This window comes from Eurosta solidaginis, chromosome 5 (assembly GCF_040869045.1).
Source record: "Eurosta solidaginis isolate ZX-2024a chromosome 5, ASM4086904v1, whole genome shotgun sequence".
Classification (NCBI taxonomy): domain Eukaryota; kingdom Metazoa; phylum Arthropoda; class Insecta; order Diptera; family Tephritidae; genus Eurosta; species Eurosta solidaginis.
The window spans coordinates 251126726-251149506 of NC_090323.1; the positions used below are offsets into that span (position 1 = coordinate 251126726).

The window sequence follows — 22781 nt, forward strand, 5'->3', positions numbered from 1 at the left end:
AAAGGGAGCGCAGAGAAATGCGCATGCGAATTATTGGAGACTAAATCTAATCCCCCCTCCCACGTGACGTTATGCCTCACGGCAGTCTCTAGGAGTGCGGTCGCAGGAACAGGATTAGCCTGGTTACTTTGAGCCACTTGAGGGTAGTGCGCTACCCCAACGTTCAAAAAAAAAACTTGAGTGAGTGTCTTAAGTCTCACACCTACCTTTCCAAATTAAATAATGCACTGTTTTTTTCCAACAATCTCTTACCTCTAAGCGCTTTCATAGCTTAAAAAAAATGTATGTAATTGACGGAAATCAGAAGCAAGTCAATTTAATACTTTTGAGCATTCCACTTCAAGAAAAATTAAAAAGAAGCTTATCAAAATATGTGAAGAGGAAATATGTCAAAGTAATATTCGTAAACCACTTATTTTATTTCGCAGTCTTAAAAATTAAATTGTGTTTTACATACACACACATACACGTAACCTCACACCCTTACACATGTTTGATGTGCATAAAAGTAGTAACGAACGAAAATTGAGTTGGAGCTTAGTGCACGAGTTGCATACTAAACAAAATGACATGAAAAAATGTCGCTCATACGCCATGGTGGCCCAGCTGATGGCAATTTTCTTCATTTTATCCCTAAGCTTTTGAATAAGATATTATATGTTTGTGTGTAACTTGGTCTTTAAGAATTATTAAACTAAATAAGAAGGGGAGAAAGATTTTGAATTTTTCTAACTTAGTTTGACTCAATTTGCTTAAAACCTTTGAAGACAAATTTGTTGATCTCTCCATCAAAAGGAGGCTTATAAAATTTGTTTAATTTCTTGTTGGTTTTTAAGATTGTTATGTGTATAAAAACTTCGTCGTTATATGCTTTACAAAACTTTGTTGCGAAATATGAAAATATTGTGATGAAAAATGAAGTTTCTTAGCCACGTTTACAAAAATGTTCACACATCAAAAATGTAATAAAAAAAATATTGCTACGAAAATTTAAAAAATGGACAACTTTAAAGGAGAAATTCTTGTTTATTAATCCCCAACTATTCCGAAAAACTTTTTAAGTGGCATTGGTACACAGCCCAATATCTATCACATTTTAAGCGCTCCTATCGAGCTGCTTCCACCGAGGATGTCTTCACAAAGTTGTTAATTATTAAAGTTATTTTAAACTTAAAGGCAAACGTTAGCTTAACCACTTAAACTTTTTAGTAACGATAATCGATATCTTTGCCATTACCACCACCAACCGTAACAATAACAATAACCGTCACCGCAACCGCACAAATAAACTCGCCATAAACGATGACGTAACTGTAACTATAACCGTTATCAAGAAAGTTAATAACCGTTATTTTTACCCTAACTATAGTAAAATGTAATCGTAATTGTAACCGTATTGGCAACCATGATCATATCCGCCACCCATATTAGGTCAGGATAAAGAGACTAGGCCGAAAATTTGCATCAACACCTCAAATTTAGGCCATCAGTTAGCCCATTGTGGTGACTTAAATCATAAATAACCCTTATTGTATTAGATACTGTAGATTGAACCACTTCGTCTAGTCCACAAATTTTACTATTGTTCTATTTTCGAGCTTATAAACTTCCGTGATGTCATTCCAAAATTGTTGCCCGAGAGCAACCAGCACAGTGGCACAGAAGATACTGCATGATTTCCTCCTCCTCAATACATCTACAGCTGCGACAGTAATCGCAAGATTTCATGCACATCCTAGGTGCGTGAGTACCTATCAAATACTGTCCAGTGAAAACCCTTACGAGGGAATAACTTAGGGTGAAAAGAGTGCTGGTGCGTAGGAAGGCCAAACCACCCATAATGACTCGCATGTAGGAAGCCATGACCAGAGCATATTTTTACTGCTTCTAAAAAAGGCCTATGGTATACCTATCGACTCGTTGTCGCAAGAAAGGCGTGCGATCATACCCCTACTGGCCAGCCCACAGTTTATACAATGCCTTCAATATTCCTGTGTACAGATACTCATATAAGGCCCATTCTGTAGTGCTGGACCATATGCGGCATACAGAGATCGAAAATTATCCATCCGTTTTTGACTACAGGTGTCAAATGTTTTACAAAACCGAATATTGCTAAGATATTTGCTTGATATACGTCACAATGGTCGGAAAGACGGTGGAGATCTCTATACCTGTGTCTATTTAAATTATACCCCGCCCAACTTCCAGACATACTTAGTGCCATTATTAAAAATGTTGATAGAACTCTGAATATTACATTCGCTATTTGTTCATTCTTGTCGTGCGGGAATACACACTGTATAGTTCCTTGTGAAAATGTTGCTAGGAGTGCAATAATCAATGAGTTATGATATTGAAACTGGGGCTGCTCAAAATAGTAGCATGGCCACTTCCTTCATTCCATCAAAGTTTTTTTCCAGTTCCGATCTTCGTGCTTATTAATATATTGTTGATAATGCTATCTTGTTGTTGTTGTTATTGTAGCAGTGCTTCACCCCAAGGCAGCTGGTTCTATGTACCGGAGCGACTCGGGATTTTTCCCGATTAAGTGCTGTCATTTCAGTGTAACCCCATTTAATTTGTTGCGTCCCTCCCAAAAATTGCCATCATTACAGCAGATCCCTGCAGTAGGATTGCGTCTTACTCTCCTGTTCCGGGAAGGTATCGAATCCAATCCGGATCCTTCACCTGAGCTCGGTTCTGAGAAATGGTTGTGCTGCGTTTGCCGGAAAACAATATTTTTAGGACGGTCACACTCTTGTCAGTGTGTCACTTGCAAGGGATGGTTGCATCGGACAGGTTGTTCTGGGCTAGACCCCAAATCCCGACACCCTCGTAACTTTTTGGATTGGGCGTGATTGGGAAGTTTTCCTTCAACAATAAAAGAAATATCATCCGCGTATGTAATCAGCAGTTTTCGATCACCACTCAAAGTAGCGTAAAGAGAACATCTCTTTGCGGGATGCCTCTATTGCAAGCCTATTTACACATAACTCTGTGTTCCACGAGGAAACAGTTTGTGTATAAACTCAACTAGGCTAACATAGCTATTCCCAACATAAGGCCGTAAACTCGATAACCTTAAATTTTACCGTAACCGCAACCAGCTTGGTTATTATCAAACCAAAAGCCATAGCTGAAACAGTAACCGTAACTTTGGGAGAAGCTCTCACTACAGCTAGTTGATTTCATAATTCTACCGATATAACTTTCATGAAAATTAAACTTCGTTACGAATCTGAGAATTGTAAGTCCTTAAAGGAAAATAGATACACCCACCATTAAATATACCGAAATTATCAGAATGAAGAATTGAGTTCATTTAACCATGTCCGTCTATCCGTTCGTCTGTTTGTATGCAAACTAGTCTCTCAATTTTTGAGATATCTTGATAAAATTTGGTGAGCTGGTAAATTTAGGTGTCCGATTAAACATTTGTTTGAACCGGCCGGATCGGACCACTATAACATGTATCCCCCATATAACCGATTTTTCAGAAAAGAGGATTTTTGTCATATCTTCCTCAATTCATCAGATTGAAGCTTCAAATTTCACCAAATGCTTTCGTATATTGCGCATATTGTTGTCTGTAATTTATGATTGATTCGTTCGCCTACTCAAGATTTACATCTAAATTTAAAGAAAACTTCTTAATGATTAGCGTCTAAAATTACTTAAAGCAGAGTGGAAAAAGGCAAACATTGTAAATAATGAATAAAATTTTAAGAAACTTACCATTTGTGCTTTCACTACTGGCAAGCGGCAGCTGTGTTGCATAAACTTTGCTCCTACTATTACTACTGCTGATGTGTGCGATGTCCTTTGAAACACGACGATGTTGATGCAAAGGAGCAGCCGCTTGTGCAAAAGAGGAAGCTAACGATGAGTATAAAATTATATCCGCAGGCGGTTGAACACCAACAACAACATTAACCTTTTCATTATTTGGTTCACTGAGAACATTTGGAACATTAGAATGGGCAGTGACTTCGTTAGCTAACAATGTGGTCGTCGTCACTGTCGGTTGCGTATACGCCATGTTGCCTCTAGCAATGCTATTGGGTGCACTTTTGTCTTTATAATCTTTTGTAATTATTGCTACAGTCGAGTGCATGTCATGCGTGTCTAATGATGAGAATGATGACAATGACATGGTTGATTCTTTTGTTGTGGATTTTGTAGGTGCTAACATTCCACGCTGTTGATTTGGTATTTGTCCTTCTAATACTGTTGTTGCTGTGAGGGGTCGTTCTCTTACATTTGCTGTCAGACCAACGATTTGCTTTAAGTGTTTTGTATGCATTGGAATTTTATGAAATTTTTGTTGCTGTTGTCGGTGATAATGATGTTGCTCTTGCAGGTGTAGATCGTAATGTGGTCTTTGTTGTTGTTTGTTTTCCGCTTCTTGCTGTTGCACCACCACTCGTTCCATATTCATTCGCTTCGTTTCACACTGTTGCATGCCACTAAATGGCCAACCCATTATACTAAATATAATAAATATTTGTAGAGTCTCGGCAAGGAGCGTGTCTAGGACATTCGCGTTGCGTCGCAATGGAAAGCGCATTTTTTGGGTTTATTGGCGTGCATTTAAGAGGTGGTGATGTTGATGGTGTTACAGAGATTTTTTAAGATTTTTCTAATTGCACGCATTTTTGTAATTATTTTTTTTGTGTACTTGAAAGTGGATAGCTGTTGATTTTGAGCTCATAGCAACACTGTCTTCTGTCCGTTGTCACATCTTGGAACCTGAAAGCAAAATTTTTGATAGCTTATTATAGAAAAGAAATGTTTCGCACAAAATTGTCTTTCTAAAATATTGAAGTAAAAAAATTGCTAATTTTAAAATAGTCGGTATTGTCGTGAAGCCAATTAACCTATCACAAAAGTGCGCTCATCGGAGTGCCGATTTAACTCAGCAAGAATATTATTTCAATGTACTACTTCAGGTCCATTAATGAAAGCAGATTCCAAAAAGGTTCCGAAACCAAAATGAGAACAGAACTAAAAGTGAAAGGAAAACTAGGACCAAAACCATAACTAATACTGAAATTTAAATCACAGAAATAACTAAGACTGAAGACGCAACCGAAAAAAGAGTTGAAACCCGAATGGAGTCCCGAAACGTAACCGGTATCAATTCCAAACGAATGCAATATCAACCTACCTCAAAACAAATAGCAGAAACAAAACTACAACCGAAATCAAGAGCAAACCCGAAGCCAGAATAAAACCACTGGAAAAAAAAACCATAAACATAATGGCAGCCGCAAACGAAGCCCGAAACGGGTCTAGAGCGCAGGTAAGGCGAAACCAGTACCAGAACAAGGATCGAGACCGAACCTGAACCTGGAAAGGGACGAAAATTACCGAAAGAAAAATCAAAACTGCAGCCAAACCAAAGGTTAACACCGCAATTTAAACGTTCCCAGCGGGTTAGGGGATCAGAATATACCCGTGGTAGGTATGCCTATCGTAAGAGGCGACTAAAATAACAGATTCCAGAAGGGGCTGTGTAGCGCAACCCTTCAGGTTGCCAGCGCAGTATATAGGTTCTCCAAAAACCAATTGTCAACCTCACCTATCCGCGGCGAATCCAGTTTCACTAACAGACTAGGCTCTGGCGACCCCAAGCTCCTGATAGAACTTGGGGGTGGGGAGGGAAAGAATGGCCTGAAGATTTAATGTGGCCATATAAATCGTTCCTGAGATGGTCGGGCTAGCACCTTAATGGTGCTGTGTTACCGGAACGTACCGGATTTGTATCCGACAAAGCTATATCACATCGATAACACTCCCCAAAGCCTTCGGGGAGCAACCTTATCGCTACAACAACAACAACCGCAATTGAAACCGGAACGAGGCATGGACGCCTACCAAAATTAAACGAAACCCAAATTGGAAGCAGGAGTTGAAGTCAGCATCACAACAAGAAAGATATCAGTAAAGAAAATGAAGCGAACCAGAATAAAAATCGAAACCGGGACCGAATTATGAGAAAACAAAAAATGTTATTAAAAAAAGAAGCGGAAACGGGACTGAAAACTAATCCGAAACTGTAACCTTGTAGAGGCCGTGCTGAATACGGAATTGATATCTAAAGTGGCCGCCGTGGTAAGGTGGTAGCATGATCCGCCTACCACACTGAATATTCTGGGTTAACGCCTGGGGCAAACAACATCAAAATTTTAGAAACAAGTTTTTTCAATTGGGGGAAAGTTGTTCTAAGCTGGGCCGGCAGCGATTTGGCAAGTACTCCGAGTGTATTTCTGCCATAAAAAGCTGTCAGTGAAAACTCATCTGTCTTGCAGATGCCATTCGGAGTCGGCATAATAAAGCAAAAGCAGGAGAGTGCAAATGAAAATAAGGACCATCATATTTGTAAATTTCCATTCAATAGCACCTAACTAATATTTACTTTCTCAATAATGAACTGAATAACGCTGACGCATTGAGGCAGCCGCGCTCGAGGCAGGTACATATTTAATTGGAGTTTAGTCGTTCAACAAGAGAATTTAAACAGCTTTTAAGTGGTACTTCAAGCGGAGTAAGGGTTTCCCTCTTTCGCTACTCCTATGGACGGGTTCCGATTAAAATACTTCCTTGGATGAGGCATCTCCTTCCATTTGCATAATATGGCCTAGCTGGCATAGTTGTTGTGTTTCAACTCGCTGGACAATACTGGACTGGAATGGAAAGATTTTCATAAAATTGTTCTTGATGCACGCCGTTGTAAACGCATAGCGTTGCTTAAATCAAATTTTCGCTTGTACTCTCTCAATATCCAATTTTGCTGCCACCGCAATTACTGTGATATCTGCTGAAAATATATAACAAATATTTTAGGGATATAATGATCTGCGAGTCCTTGAAGTATAACGCGGCCCTAACGCCAGCTTTGCTGTTCTTATATTAGTTCCTCCCAGAGCAAGTGTTTCCACAAAATGAATTGAATTTCCGCGCAAAAATAAGAATAATTTCTGCGAAATTCCAAAAAGCGATCCCTCAACTATGCGACCTTCTGTGCTCAATGTGAGGCGGCATTTATAAAAACCCACGGCTTATCAAATAGCAAATATTAAGTAAACTTTAAATGACATATTTATTTATTTCGGTGCACTTGTGAAACAAAAATTTGTTGCTGTTGCTATTATTGTATTTGTTGTTATTTTTAAATGTCCCCAGCATGCGATCAATTTTGATTTATATTTATTCCTACTAAATGTAATTTTATTTCTCGTACGTTTTTCGTTGTCTCGCGCAACATTTTTATTTATTTTAACTATTTTGTTTTCGCTTTTCCTACATGCGAAACTTTTTCCGTATTTTATTTATTTTTCTGGTTATCGTGTTGCAGCTGCTGCAACATATCGCTGTGGTCATACAAACCCATTAACAAATACACATGCACAAATTCGTGCCAGTGAAAGTACATTACAAACATGCGGCCAGCAAAAATGGTACACCATGGCGTATGCGCGACTTTTTATTTTGTTAATTCTTTGTTTTTCTCTTTTTGATGTTGGTACATGCATTAAAATAAATCCTGACCGCACTTTGTGCGTTTATGCTTATGCTATTTTGGTGTGCGCTTGTATCCTTCATGGGTCACCTGCTAGCTAAGGTTTTTCCTGTGTAATAACTTTCACTTTTACTGCAATAATTCACTGGAAATGGGATGTTCATATGTACATACGTACATAGCAGTAGTACAAGGATAGAGTGTGCAAATACGTACTACATACGTACTTATAGGAATGAGCGCATATTTGAGTATCGCTGCTTTCACGCTTGCGTGCAAGTAGACACCAGCACGTGTATTTTGTGCACGTACAGTGGAAAATAACGCACATACTTGGTGTGTAGCTGCACTTAGCGTGCTAGTACTTGTTTCGCCACAACAGACTGATACATTGATACATACGTACATGCAAGTTAAATGGTTTCACTGTCATTCTTGCTACCAACGTTGCTTGTGCTTTTACTGCTCTAGTCTACCTGCAACAGCTTCCCCTCTGTGATGAATCACCCAGGACACGGTGTACGTGGTGCACTTAAATTTATAGTCGAAATTTTATGCTTCCGCTTCCGTAAGCCATTGTTGTTCACCGTTGTTTGCTTGCGCTCATTTTATGTTGGGCAAATTATTTTTGCTTATATTCCTCTTTCACTTTCAGTGACTGATTTCTCTTTTGCATACTGACCCACTGGAGTCGTATATCAAAAGCGCTGTTGCCTTAACAATTTCACCTGTTCTACTTCTTTAATATTTTTTCCTATAGTGCGTTGTACTCAGCGTACAAAATTTGTGAAAAAAATTTCATATTGTAAATCCTCTTATTTGCCCTTCTGCTAAGTTCGAATCACTAAACTGTTGAATAAATAACTCCAATATTGAATAATGGAAAAATGGCCTTTATTAAAGTACTTCACAATAACACTAATACTTTGCAACCAATAGCTTGCTTAATAACCAAACTGATAGCTCAAATGAAAGTGACTTTCAAAATAATGCTATGGCTCGCTAGATAGCGTCTTAATCGAAACTGCTTGATAGCTCCCATCAAACTGAATTCCAGCGCCTCTACATTTGCTGCCTTTTATACTCTCTGATTTCAACGTTCGCATCTTCTAGGCGCTTCCATTTCCAGAATCTACGAGATGCCATCAGCTCTCAAACTTCTCAGCTGTAACTACATTTGCACGATTTATAGCTTCTCTCATCGCATACTTTCAGGAGTATCTCAGATATATGCATGTGTTTCTTGCATTGATTCTCTGCTGCTCGTAAACGTACATGGTACATATGTGTAGACGCAATTATTGTTTCGTTTATGTAGATATATAATGATTGATCTATGGATGTGCATGATAACACTGTTTAGCATCGGCTTAGAGATAGCAGCACCCCTTAGTTTTGCTAATATTCGTAATAATATGTTAACTCTCATAGAGCAACGTTTTTGGAATAATTACACAGAGAAAGACCCTAAAGAATAAAAAAAAAACTATTAAAATAATAAAAAATGTTACTGGTTATTTGTGAAAATAAGCAACTCACTTAAAAATTTTAATATTTTTTTCTTGACTCTGGATAAAATATAAATAAAATAATTTTAAAAAAATGTTTTCAGTTAAACGGTTTTACTGAAAACAATACTTACATATATAAAGTATTAATAAAACTAAAAGCTAGAAAATAATTAGTTAGGTCCTAGGTACTAGTCATCATTCCCTCATCCAAACAGACAATTAAATAAAAGCGTTGGGCGCGTGAAATTTCTAAATATGTGACGCGTAGCATAAGCTGATTAAGGTTCAGTTGATCTTTATATGACTATAAATAGAAACTTGACGCATCCAACGCTTTTACTTAATTTTCTGATCAACACCCTAGATTGATGAGGAGAGTGATGACTAGTACCTAGGACCTACCTAATTATTTTCTAGCTTTTAGTATAATTATTACTTCATGTAAGTATTGTTTTCAATTAAACCGTTTAATTTAAAACTTTTTTTTAATTATTTTATTTTCAAGTTTTTAGTCTTTATTTAATTGCCTATTATTTCTCATTCTATTTAGTTTATTTAGTGACTCATTATTACGAGGACTCTTTCCTGACAATTTGTTACAATCTAAGTCCTCAATACATAATCCTTCCAAAGACTTTACTCGACTCTGCGCCACGTATGCTTGTCCGTACACCAACTCCAAAATATTTTGTTGTCACTTCTAACGGACTGTATGTAATATTTGTTCCAAATATGAGCCAAATCGGACACCATACGTCGCTTTCTATTCATGTATGTATTATGTATTCCAAATATGGACCAAATTGGACCAAAAAACGATTTTTTTTAAATATCTCAATCTTTGCGCTACCTAGCGGCTATTTTTTATAGGTCGCTTTCTATTCTTGTATGTATTATGTGTTCCAAATATGAGCCAAATCGAACCACAAATACGATTTTTGTGAATATCTCGATCCATGCCCCACCTAGCGGATATTTTTTTTCTTATTATTGCATTGTCATCGGGTTCTCAAATATATTCCAAGTTTCAAGCTTATAGCGAAGTTACTTAAATTTCAATTACAAAATTCGGTCACAACGGCCGTGCATGCGGCCGTGCGGCCTGCCTGTCAAGTCAACTTAAATAAAACCGGCAAGGATTAAAATTGTGTTATTGTCATGCAAACGGGTTTTGATATATGTATCTGTTGCTGTCAAAATAAAAACTGAATATCGGCAAAGGGACCTCCGTTGTGATAAAAAAAAATACGAAATTTAGATTTTTTCAAAAATAGGCGTGTCATCTTCACTATACAGTTTGATTGAAATAAATTTTACTGTATATGTGTGTTTCAATGATCCAGAAGTGACTACAAAATATCACAAAATTACTTCCCAAACAGCAACGAAATAAACTTCGAAATGGTTCAGAAATTATCCATAAAACAGCAAAAGACGACAAAATGATGTAGCGCAGTCCCAATCAGTCCCGCAAATAATTCCAAAATAACCTTGAAGATAATATCGAGACGATCCCTAGAACCATTCCGCAATTATCACGTAGTATTTTCAATATAATAAAATATTCCTCCCTGCGATATATCTACGCTCCCAGTAAACAGAGATATTTTTTTATCTTCTTGTTGTTGTTGTTATTGTTGTAGCGATAAGGTTACTCCCCGAAGTCTTTGGGGAGTGTTGTCGATGTGATGGTCATTTGCCGGATACGGATACGGTACGCTCCGGTAACACAGCACCATTAGGATACTAGCCCGATCAACTCGGGAACAATTTACATGACCACATTAAAACTTCAGGCCATCCCTGCCTACCCCACCACAAGTTCAATAAGGAGCCTTCTTGCCTCTCCCTTCTCTCTCTATATTTGATCCTTGTATATCCTTCCTATCTTCTTTTTTTGGCTTTTTCGATCTTAACTCCCCTATTCGAATTTTCTTTCCTCAACCTTCCTCTATTTTCCTTCATCTCCCTGCCTTCTCTTTCTCCCACTCTCTTCTACTTCCCCACGCAATTTCTCCATTCTTATCTCCATTTCCTACTTTCCTAATCCCAATTTATTTTTTGTCTCTCCCCCTTACTAGTCTTTTTTGTCTTCCTCTTTCCTTTCTCTTTCTCCTTACCGACTGACTTTGCATTTGTTTTTATACTCAGCGTGCTTTGATAACATAACGTTTGATCGTAACAGCATAAATGAATCGAGATAAATATAGACTTTCATATATCAAAATGCTCAGGATGAAAAAATGAATTGATTTAGCCATGTCCGTCCATCCGTCCGTCTGTCTGTGATCACGATAGCGTTAGTAAATACTGAGATATCTTATTGAAATTTGGTATATGAGTTCCTTGGCACTCATCTCCCATCGCTATTCAAGTTGAGCGGAATCGGATTATAACCACGCCCACTTTTTATATATATGAAATTTTGGAAAACACAAAAAACCTAATTATTTAGTAGATATTAACCAAGAATGTTGAAATATCTTTTTTGGGAATAGCTTGTGTTTGAAATATGACTCAGTAAGATAAGAAAAAAATTCAACTGAAATGAACTGCACAATTAAAACTCACGCTGAGTATATAATATTTGGCTACTCTCAAATTTAGACACCCTTACTTGTTATATATAATACTAACCAACTCGAAAGGCTGCCTAAATAATAAATTTTAAGCAAATCGCAAAAAAATTGCTCGAACTTTGGACCTCTTGCCAGAAAAAAAAGACCGCAAATATTAAGCCTGTCGAAGAAGGAACCCGGTACTAACTTTTTAGCAAAACAAGCTCCATTAATAGGAGTGCTACAATTAAGCTGTTCACCGGCCCAGTTTCCAGACAAAAAAGTTTCCCAAATAATAAGCAAGGAGCTACGCCTCTACCATATTTCAAGCAAATCGTACCATAATTTGTTATAATTTTTTTGAGTGTGTCGGCCTTAGCTCTATTCCCGGAAAGATAAGAAAAAGAACGGGTCAAGTTATGAATCTAAAGCATCATCAAATCCAATTAAACATCCACACAGAATTTCATCAAAATCGATCCAGTCGTTTAGGGGAAGTACCGTCACAAGTACAGAAGGAGTAAACACATTAACATAGGTTGGCCCCTGGTACACTTCCTGGAATGAAAAGTTCCTTAAATATTTTCTCTGTCGAAGAGGTCCCTTTTAACGAATTTCAAGAGTATCACACTATAAATTAAACCTTTTGGGAATAGGTCAGTCTATGGTTCACTTCCCGGAAGGAAAAGCTTCTCAAATAATGAGCTAGTAACGGTACCCCCTGTACTGAATTTCAAGCAAATCGCACGATACACTATCTGACATTTGTTGTGAAAAAATCCATGCCAATTACCGTTCCGAGGGCAAAATATAGAACTGTGTACATTTTTACGCGATTCGGTGGCGTACTCCAACCCCATACAAACTTTCACATTTATATATAGGGTCCTAAAGTCATCCCGAAGTGTTCGCGTAAATTATTTTCATAGCCCACATATTATCCCATAAAGACACTGTTTCTACCGGAGTATGTCTTTTTCAATTTGTTTGTGTCACAAAATAACAGCTAATAACAAAAAATTTGGAATCATGATACAAATATAGCGAGGTATTGCCACTTCTTCGCTATTGCCGCCATTTGACATAAACTTTAAGAAACAATTTGTAAGGAAAAATTAAAAAAGGAGCACGACGCAAATAGGAAAAGAAGCTCCTTATAGCGCCTGCATTACATTATTTGCCTTGGCGTTCCTTTTAGAATCACTGCTAACATATCTTTAAAAATTCCCGTTCCAAAACACTACTTTTAGTTGCAACTCTACTTGCCTTTTACCTTCAATTTTCTTAGCCAAGTTTTTGGCGCTCAACAAGCTGATCTGGGCAGGTATTGGACCCAACACCTTAAACGATTGCTCTGAACTTGACCCACTCGTAGTTGCATGTCACAGTTTCCTTTCCATCATTGAATCCTCAAGCCATTTCCAGGCTAGTCAACTTATCACTGGTGTGAGGGTTTAGCCAAACTCCATAGCGCCCTACTACGTAGCTAAGCCGCTCGCATATGTGCATTGCGCGGTATTTGAAGAGAGCCTTCATGTAGACGGGCGACCATGCGAAGGAGGAGCATGGGGCGCTGTTGCCATAAAGTGATTGCTAAAATAAAAGGAGGTAACAAAGAGACTCTGGTTAACTCATAGATTATAAAAGGAATAAATGACTCATATTGTCAACAGTAACAAGAAGGAAGCGGAAAGCAGCTACTCAGTTTCTGACTGACCATTATTTTGGATTTGGATGGTTTCAGCAAAACCTTCAGGCCCTTCTCAAATAGAGTTTTAAAAGGTTACTTATTTTCAGTTCCACTGAAAGCTATTGCGGCGAATGTTGACATCACTATGCAGTTAGTAAATATTCGCAACAACAAAAACGGCAAGCAGCCACGCTTATTTACAAGGCAATTCTACACAGATAACCAGCAGCTTAAAGCAAATAAATTGTCTCACATACACATATGTAGTAATCAGCTAAGAGACGAAGTTTTTGCTCACACCTACACACGCAAGTATGCGATAGAGATATTCCATCTTCGTGAAAAGTCTAGATCTCAGGAGAAGTATGCGAGCGAAACAACAGAGAGTATAAAAGCAGCACAAACTAAGGAATAACTAGTCAGTTTGATTTAAACACGCTATTAGTTTTGAAGTATATTTGTGAAGTACTGCTCCCAAAGTAGTCTAAATAAAGATCATTTTACAATACTGTATAATGGAGTTATTTATTCGACAGTTCAGGGATTCGAACGTTATGAGAAAGTACACTGTACTCACTTTGTATTCATATCCGCCATTCTTCCTCTATCATGGCGCATATGTATGCATATTTTTACTGGCTATATTACGTATGTGTGATTTGTAGCACATACGTACACATTTAATTTAATAGATAACAATGTCATAATCGTTATAACTCGCTGTGACATATGATTTGTTTTATCTACCACATATCTCTCGCTTGCTTTTACTCCCATGTGGCATGGCAAATTAGGCAGAAGCAAGAAAGGAAGCGAAAATCCAAATAAAAGTAAAGTAGATAAGCAAAAAAACGTTGACGCATCACCCTTAAAGAGATGCAAACAAAGCAAGGCAAACTCACCACAACAACAACAGTCATCATTGTTTACTTGTAACGAACTTGATGTGGCATTTTGATGTGATTTATTCAGACAAATAGCGCGTAACGATTTTCCTTGACAGCCCTTACAAGGTTGGTAGGGCATGCAATGTCTCTACGAGCTACCGCAATATATCTTTCTTCAAATATGTTAGTACATATGTATGTATGTATATGTGTTAGCATATTGTTTGTTCCGGCCCTGCAAAAAATTGCGCGACTAATCCCTAAAAAGAGTGGTCACCGCTTGATCTCTTTTGTCTACATTGGAGCATAATTGATCAGCTCTGGTCCCATTTTGGTACAGTTTGGATAAGTCAGTTTGACATATATTCAGTCCATTTTAAGAAGCAATAGAAAAGCAACAACGAAACGAGTAAAATAAAAAAGATTACTGGAAAATGCGGAGCCCTCTATACCGTACCTAAATGACTAGAACCATCTGTTCCATTATCGTTGACCAATACCTTGTGGAAGGAGTTGGCGACTATATAACTTTTTTACTTAGATTTATTTAACAACCTTTTGCAAGCTTTAATATTGTGTTTAAAATGTATATATGCTGATCAGGTTGGGTCGATTTGTATGGACGAAAGTTAACCGATATCGCGCCATCGATTTTTCGATAGAACTTGGGCTCAGGAAAAAAAGTTCCTCTACGCATACCCAAAAAAATAATTTTCGAAATTTCATTTTTTTTACTTTTTTCGACTTTGATTTTTAAGGTTTTTTATGACCTAATGAGCTGCTAAAAAAATTTTCATGTCCGACCCAAAAATGTCCGCTAAAAACGTTATCGAAAACAGTTTTCTGAAAATAAATTTTACAATCAAATGAAAATTTGTTAATAGGTCATGAAAAAACCTTAAAAATCAAAGTCGAAAAAAAGTAAAAAAAAAAAAGGAAATTTCGCAGTTTCGAAAATTATTTTTTTGGGTATGCGTAGTGGAAATATTTTTTCTGAGCCCAAATCCTATCGAAAAATCGATGGCGCGATATTGGTTAATAAATCGACACAGTCTAATGCTCATTCCTTATGAAAACTAACACCTTTCGATAAGAAAAGGGATTAGTCTTCATTCGTTTCCATATGGGTACAAAAGGAATTGGTACCATCGTTCCCTTCGGTATTAAATGGGTACAACTAGTCTCTTCATATGACATGCTCAAACAAAAAGGGTACAGTTCAACTCATACAAAGAGATCAAAACTGACATTGGCCTCATACTCCTTTGCGACTAATCCCGGATTTATCTTAGACTAATCAAATTTTTTGCAGGGGCATAGTTGGCTTTTGTTATTTTGAAAATGTGTTTGTGTTTTTGTTTTTGTTTTTGTTTCCCTGTTTAGTTTTGTTAAAGCTACACCAAATAGTTTTGTTGAATTCTAACACTCAAGCACTATGAATGCAAATGCTTGTTCTCAATTCCTTTTTACTATTCAAATATTTTTTTTGTTTTTTAAACTATTTTTGGCTAAAAATTTTATTGCAAAAAATACTCTATTTTCAACCTTTTGTTATTCTAATTTGTGTTTCTTTTATTTTGGTATTTCGATTTTTTATTTTTATTATTCAAGTAAACTGTATCTAATACAATGTGCCTGTCGTAGTTAAGCTTCGAATGTATTTACATATTTAGTGCTTTGTTTCTATTTCAGTTCTTTTATGAATTTATTTATTTAAGATTGCTAAGGCAACTGAATATAAACAACCCATAAATCATATGAGGTCAGAAGCCTTCAAAGGAAATCAATCAAAAAGTTATGCAAAATAATATCCGCAGGTTAAAAGTATAATTATTTATGTTTATTTAAGTATGTCAAAGTAAATCAACAACAATAACCATAATAATTTGCTAAGATTTCAAGTCTAACTTAAAACCTTTAAGAAACTTAGTAAGATTTCGTTACTTCACGCTGGTATGCTATTTAATTTTCCGAATCCTTAACTTTCCTTCCCTTCTTTCCCCATACATCTTCCTCTTACTTTCCCAAGTAAATAAGGAGAAAAAGAAAATTCTACAATTTCTTCATCTTCAAAACTGTTAAAAATAGCTAAAAGTACTTAGTTCAGCTTTGCTGCTTTCGTGAGTGGTATGGCAATATCTGATCCCCTCTCAGTCGCGTCGCTAAATTTGAAGAATAATGTCAACCTGGATCCCAGGTCATAGCAGTATCACTGTCAATTATCACGTAAACATCCTACTGTGGCTGGGTATAATGAACCAAATGTAGATGGCTGTAGGGGACATGAAGTACCCCTAACCACCTTTGGTCCGCTCTTCTTTAGATGGGCATCGATTCAGCTAAGCAAACGTTGGGGTATCCAACACTTTAGTCTAGTGACTTTCTTCGAGTCAGAAGTGGGTAACGATCGGTCGGCTAAAACTATTGGGTTCACCAAGGCTAATCTATCAATGCTGATTGCGGTAAGTCTCGACATGCAGCAAAGTCGCTATCCCTTCGGCGGCTATTGCGCCTTCTATTTATTTTATTTTTTATCACTTTTTTGGCTCACTACGATCCCCGAAGGACTTGCTCAGGGTCAGGATGGGTTTTTCTCCAAAACTACATCCTAGCTTTATTACGTGGTATTGTAACGGACAGCCATGCGAACTTCCCTTTCCGGAGTGGATCCCACTCAACCTAAACTAACCTAAGTCGCTTCAACAGATACTGTTTAATTGAAGTCTCAAAATTTCTAGAAGAGATCGTAACTTCATTTTGGCAATGGAAATAGCAAATTGTAGCGGAAACGCTAATACGTTTTCACGATGGTACGCTTTTACGTTGGTACGCTTTCAGGATAGTCCTCTTTACATTCATACTCCTTAATGCTGTTATGCTAGTAATACCGCATACTTACTTACTTTGCGCAGGTACGCTTTTACGTTAAAACGCCAATACGCTTTTAGGTCTTTGCGTTAGCATGCTCTTGCACCAAAATTCTTTAATGCAATTATGCTAATCATTTTAAGATATCAATTAGCATTTGTCCACTTCTACGCTCAAAATCTACCAGGAACATAAAGTGCTGAAGCCAAGTCCGTCCCAAATGTAGTTGGACAATTATGACGACGTACAATAGGCAAAAGACGCTTTTTAAGACACTATTTCATGTAAACTTCTGCGTTAATGGCTGCCATTGTAGAGAACAGCGTGGATTTATGCCAACAGATCTTTCTACCAAACTTTTCTATCAAGATGGTTTTTTTTTTTTTCGAAAAGTACTTAGTTCAGCTTTGCTGCTTTCGTGAGTGGTATGGCAATATCTGATCCCCTCTCAGTCGCGTCGCTAAATTTGAAGAATAATGTCAACCTGGATCCCAGGTCATAGCAGTATCACTGTCAATTATCACGTAAACATCCTACTGTGGCTGGGTATAATGAACCAAATGTAGATGGCTGTAGGGGACATGAAGTACCCCTAACCACCTTTGGTCCGCTCTTCTTTAGATGGGCATCGATTCAGCTAAGCAAACGTTGGGGTATCCAACACTGTAGTCTAGTGACTTTCTTCGAGTCAGAAGTGGGTAACGATCGGTCGGCTAAAACTATTTGGTTCACCAAGGCTAATCTATCAATGCTGATTGCGGTAAGTCTCGACATGCAGCAAAGTCGCTATCCCTTTGGCGGCTATCGCGCCTTCTATTTATTTTATTTTTTATCACTTTTTTGGCTCACTACGATCCCCGAAGGACTTGTTCAGGGTCAAGATGGGTTTTTCTCCAAAACTACATCCTTGCTTTAGTACGTGGTATTGTAACGGACAGCCATGCGAACTTCCCTTGCCGGAGTGGATCCCACTCAACCTAAACTAACCTAAGTCGCTTCAACAGATACTGTTTAATTGAAACCTCAAAATTTCTAGAAGAGATCGTAACTTCATTTTGGCAATGGAAATAGCAAATTGTAGCGGAAACGCTAATACGTTTTCACGATGGTACGCTTTCACGATAGTCTTCTTTACATTTATACTGCTTAATGTTGTTATGCTAGTTATACAGCATACGTACTTACTTTTGCGCTTGTACGCTTTTACGTTAGTACGCCAATACGCTTTTAGGTCTTTGCGCTAGCAGGGTCTTACGCCAAAATTCTTTAATGCAATTATGCTAATAATTTTAAGATATTATTAGCATTTGTCCACTTCTACGCTCAAAATCTACCACGAACATAAAGTGCTGAAGCCAAGTCCGTCCCAAATATAGTTGGACCATTATGACGACGTACAATAGGCAAAAGACGCTTTTTAAGACACTATTTCATGTAAAATTCTGCGTTAATGGCTCCCATTGTAGAAAACGGCGTGGATTTATGCCAACAGATCTTTCTACCAAACTTGTCTATCAAGGTGTTTTTTTTTTCGAATGGTAATGTTCTCTCCAGTCTTCACGCAGTTGAACTGGGTATCTGGCAACTTTCTAAGGTCCATTTTCAAAGACGTTTCGTCGTTCATAATAACGTAAACAATTCTGTTTGGTTTCATGGAGTTTACGTACAAAGGAAATGCTTTTTGAAGTCTGTTTTTCACTTCCTTCTAGAACTATTTTTTCGTACGTTTCAATAGCATTTCTCTGCTTTATTCATGTGACGTGCACATGTGTGTTTTAGCTATATTGGCATCATCTCTTGTTGACATCGATCGGGTTTTCCTAATTGACTGGGCGTCGGATGATCTCTTTGAACAGCCACTTCTTCACTAAACCCTTCTTGAAGTGTAAAATCATATGTAAGCTGTAGCACAGTGTTTTCAGTGTTTTTATTTTTTATCAACGACAATATTTAGATATAATTAGGTTTGAAAAAGGAAAAATTCTACAAGTTTGTTTACTAAATTTTAACATTCATCCTCCGTTATATTTATTTATTTATGTTGAATAAATTAAGGATTAGATACTCTGTTAAAAAAAAAATACATGCGCTTACTCTATTTTAGCTATTTATAGGCATTGACAGCTCATTAAAATTCTTAGCATATTTTATCGCGTGCACACCCACACTAACACGCGCAACGCCAACGCCTGCAATGCATTAGACGCCAACAATAACGGCGAAATTACAACGCCAAAACAATTTATGTAAATAGAACAAATTGCTTTGTAAATACGTCTGTACATTTGTAAGTGTATTTTTGGGTGTGTGTGTGTAGCACGTTTAGTTGTGTAAGTGAGTTAAATGTAATTTAATTTTATTTGCAAGCGCCTCTCAACTAAACTATTCATTTAAACAATGTTTATGTTTTTGTTTTGAGCACGTCTTGGCAGCAGCAGCAGCTAAGTTAATTTTTGAGTTGGCGGCAAAGTTAGTGCTTAATATGTTTGCGTGTATGTGTATTGTTAATTATGTAGATCCTTTCTAATACTCTTCAGGGCAAACAACTAAATTTTGGCAACATTTTAGTGGCTTTTTCCACTTGTATGTATGTGTATTAGGGTGGGTCGATTTGTATGGACGAAAGTTAACCGATATCGCGCCATCGATTTTTCGATAGCATTTGGGCTCAGGAAGAAAAGTTCCACTACGCATACCCAAAAAAATAATTTTCGAAATTTAATTTTTTTTGACTTTTTTCGACTTTGGTGTTTAAGGTTTTTTCATGACCTACTAAAAAAATATTGATATGTATACCCTGTCCGACCCGAAAACGTCCGCTAAATACGTTGCCGATAACATTTTTTTTCTGTTTGAAAAAAAAAAAAAAAAAAAATATTTAAAATGAAAATTTTTTAGTAGGTCATGAAAAAAACCTTAAAAATCAAAGTAGAAAAAAGTCAAAACAATTAAATTTCGCAGGCTCGAAAATTATTTTTTTGGGTATGCGTAGTGGAACTTTTTTTTCCTGAGCCCAAGTCCTATCGAAAAATGGATGGCACGATATCTGTTAATAAATCGAGCCAGTCTAATGTGTATTGTTTGAATTAAGTCACGATTTTTATGTCCGTCGAGTGTTTTTAAAGAATTTTAATTTGATATACGGCGGCCACCGAGGTGTCACGGTAGCGTGCTCCGCCTACCACAACGTATGCCCAGGGTTCACACCCCGAGCAAAGCAACATCAAAATTTTAGAAATAAGGTTTTTCAATTAGAAGAAAATTTTTCTAAGCGGGGTCACCCCTCGGTAGTGTTTGGCAAGCGCTCCGGGTGTATTTCTGCCATGAAAAGCTTTCAGTGAAAACTCATCTGCCTTGCAGGTAACGTTCGGAGTCGGCATAAAACATGTAGGTGCCGTCCGGCCAATTTGTAGGGAAAAGCAAGAGGAGCACGACACAAATTGGAAGAGAAGCTCTCTCTATTCGGAGGTTATCGCGCCTTACATTTATTTATTTTTTTTAATTTGAGAGGCTGGATAAAGTTTTTCTTTGTAAGTAAACTAATTGTAAGGGTCAGTTTTACATATTTCAGTAAAGCTATTTGTCCAATTCTTGCAGTGATATTAATTTTGAGGTTCATGGTTTCTTGGCATTTACGCCCGACTCTTCTTGTAAGTGTCTAAGGACTGGTACAGAAACTTCTCCAAATTTACGACTCCCCATAAACTAAATGTGAATATTTTCACGTGAGGGCATGTACTTACAACAGTTCGTCGCTTGCCTGCCGCACTGAAAGAAATGGTGCTAGTAAAATCAACAAATCGGTTCTGTTGTTCTTGACTTAACGGAGATTCGGTGAAATTGATCGAATTATGGTTAATTCGACCGAGTTCTTTGTCAAGTGAACAAATTAGTTTAGTCATTTCAACAGAAGAGAAATTGTCGCTCCTAAGTTAACAAAATGTTATAAAATTGACAGATTCCCAATCAATCTAACTGATTTTTCTGTTAACACAACTGATCTTACAAGCATTTCAACGGCGATCAACTGTCAATACATGAGCAAATTTCAAAAAGATTTTACGCTCACTGCGCTCTCTACTTTGTACTTATGACGATGGTGCCACTTGTTAAAAAAAAAAACACCAAAATAAGAAAAATCGAAAAAACCCACAAAATGGAACAAAAATAAAAAACTAGTTTTTCAGTTATCAATACAAAACGAAAAAACCCTTTTTTGAATTTACTGTGCAAAAAATTATGAGATACCGGGACACCTATTTATCGGGTACAATTGTGCAACTTCTCATCCAAGCGAAATGCAAAATTGCGCCCTCTTGTTGCAAAAGTTTTGCTTGAACGAACAGAATTTTTCCAAAGTTAGTAACATTTTGTTCAAGTTTTTATGAATTTTCACTCACGCGAACGAATCTATTAAGATAATAAAAAAAACATCCTTTTTTAATGTTGATGTTTCCGACAAAATAAAAGTTTGAGTTGTTTTGGAATCGTTTCAATTTAAAGTGTTACAAAAATTAAACTAGCCGAATTACATGTAAAGATACTCCAGTGGTGAATTACTTTCCTGCATTTTGATTCTTTACTTTTCTATAACTTACAAGTTCTATTTTTAAAATGTTACGTCAAACATTTATAATACAAGTTTTATTCGAAACAATCAAGTGTGGCAACTACATGCGAGAGAAGAAATTGGGAATGAGCTGAGCTGCAACTGAAAGAATTGAGAATCAGTTTTGTGACTACTATTTTCATTTCTAAATTCATATGTATGTATATGTAGCAAGCATGCGTATTTATGTATTCACATATTTACGTATTTATATAGCGGCCGCCGTGGTGGGCTCACACCCCGGGAAAAGCAGCATCAAAATTTTAGAAATAAGGTTTTTCAATTAGAAGAAAATTTTCCTAAGCGGGGTCGCCCCTCGGAACTGTTCGGCAAGCACTCCGAGTGTGTTTCTGCCATGAAAAGATCTCAGTGAAAACTCATCTGCCTTGCAAATGCCGCAGCATATATACTTTCGTACAAAGCTGTCGCAACAACTTTTTTGTTCATTTGACTACTAAAACTGTCAACTACGAATCAACGATTTGTGCGCAGTTGATTCAACATCTTTTTGCGATGGATAAAAATTGACAAAAATTTCAATTGAATTGACCCGTACTTCGATTGATTTTACCAGTCTTTTTCTCTCAGTGCGGTAACTGGCTCCGGATACTTCTCACAGCTTTTGAATATTGAATATATGAATTGGTTTAAACAAAACAATCCCTAATTCTGTGCAAAAATAAAAGTTAACATATTTGACTTCAAAATTTCACGCATACGAAAAGTTATTAAAGTAGTCAAGAATGAAACAATAGCAAAATACATGGAGCGAAAAAGGGAAAGAGTGTGCTTCGTCGGCGAATAGTTTTGCTAAAAATTTTATAAACGATACCATAAGGACTAAAAGTTCCTTTTGAAACTCTCTAACAAAAGTATAACACTTTGAAATAAGTATAAAGCAAGTTTTTTTCAGCCGAAAACTAAAACTCAATAATTTGCATTTATTGTTATTCCACATTCATTCTAACAAATAATTTTATGACTACCAACCTCTATTTGTGTCATTCCATTTGCTCTACGGGCAAACAATCATTGCACTCGATTTTTTCAATCAATCAATTATTGGTATTTGCCGCATATAAACGTACGTGCATACCGTTACATATGTGAATGAAGCTATAAGGATACCTTAT

The 22781-nt window shown here is 37.0% G+C and overlaps 1 protein-coding gene across 2 annotated transcripts in view; it reads right to left on the reverse strand.

The window, feature by feature from the left end:
- dpr20 (defective proboscis extension response 20) overlaps positions 1-22781 on the reverse strand; it is a 311446-nt gene that overhangs the window by 268011 nt on the left and 20654 nt on the right. Inside the window, exons 1-2 of one of the 2 annotated variants that reach the window (XM_067757672.1) lie at positions 12868-12945; positions 3739-4752 (exon numbers count right to left, since the gene is read on the reverse strand). In XM_067757672.1, coding sequence (XP_067613773.1) covers positions 3739-4570 — 832 coding nt within the window. In that variant the 5' untranslated portion in view covers positions 4571-4752; positions 12868-12945. Of the gene's footprint in view, positions 1-3738; positions 4753-12867; positions 12946-22781 lie in introns of those variants that run through there. The other variant, XM_067757671.1, reaches the window with a different exon arrangement.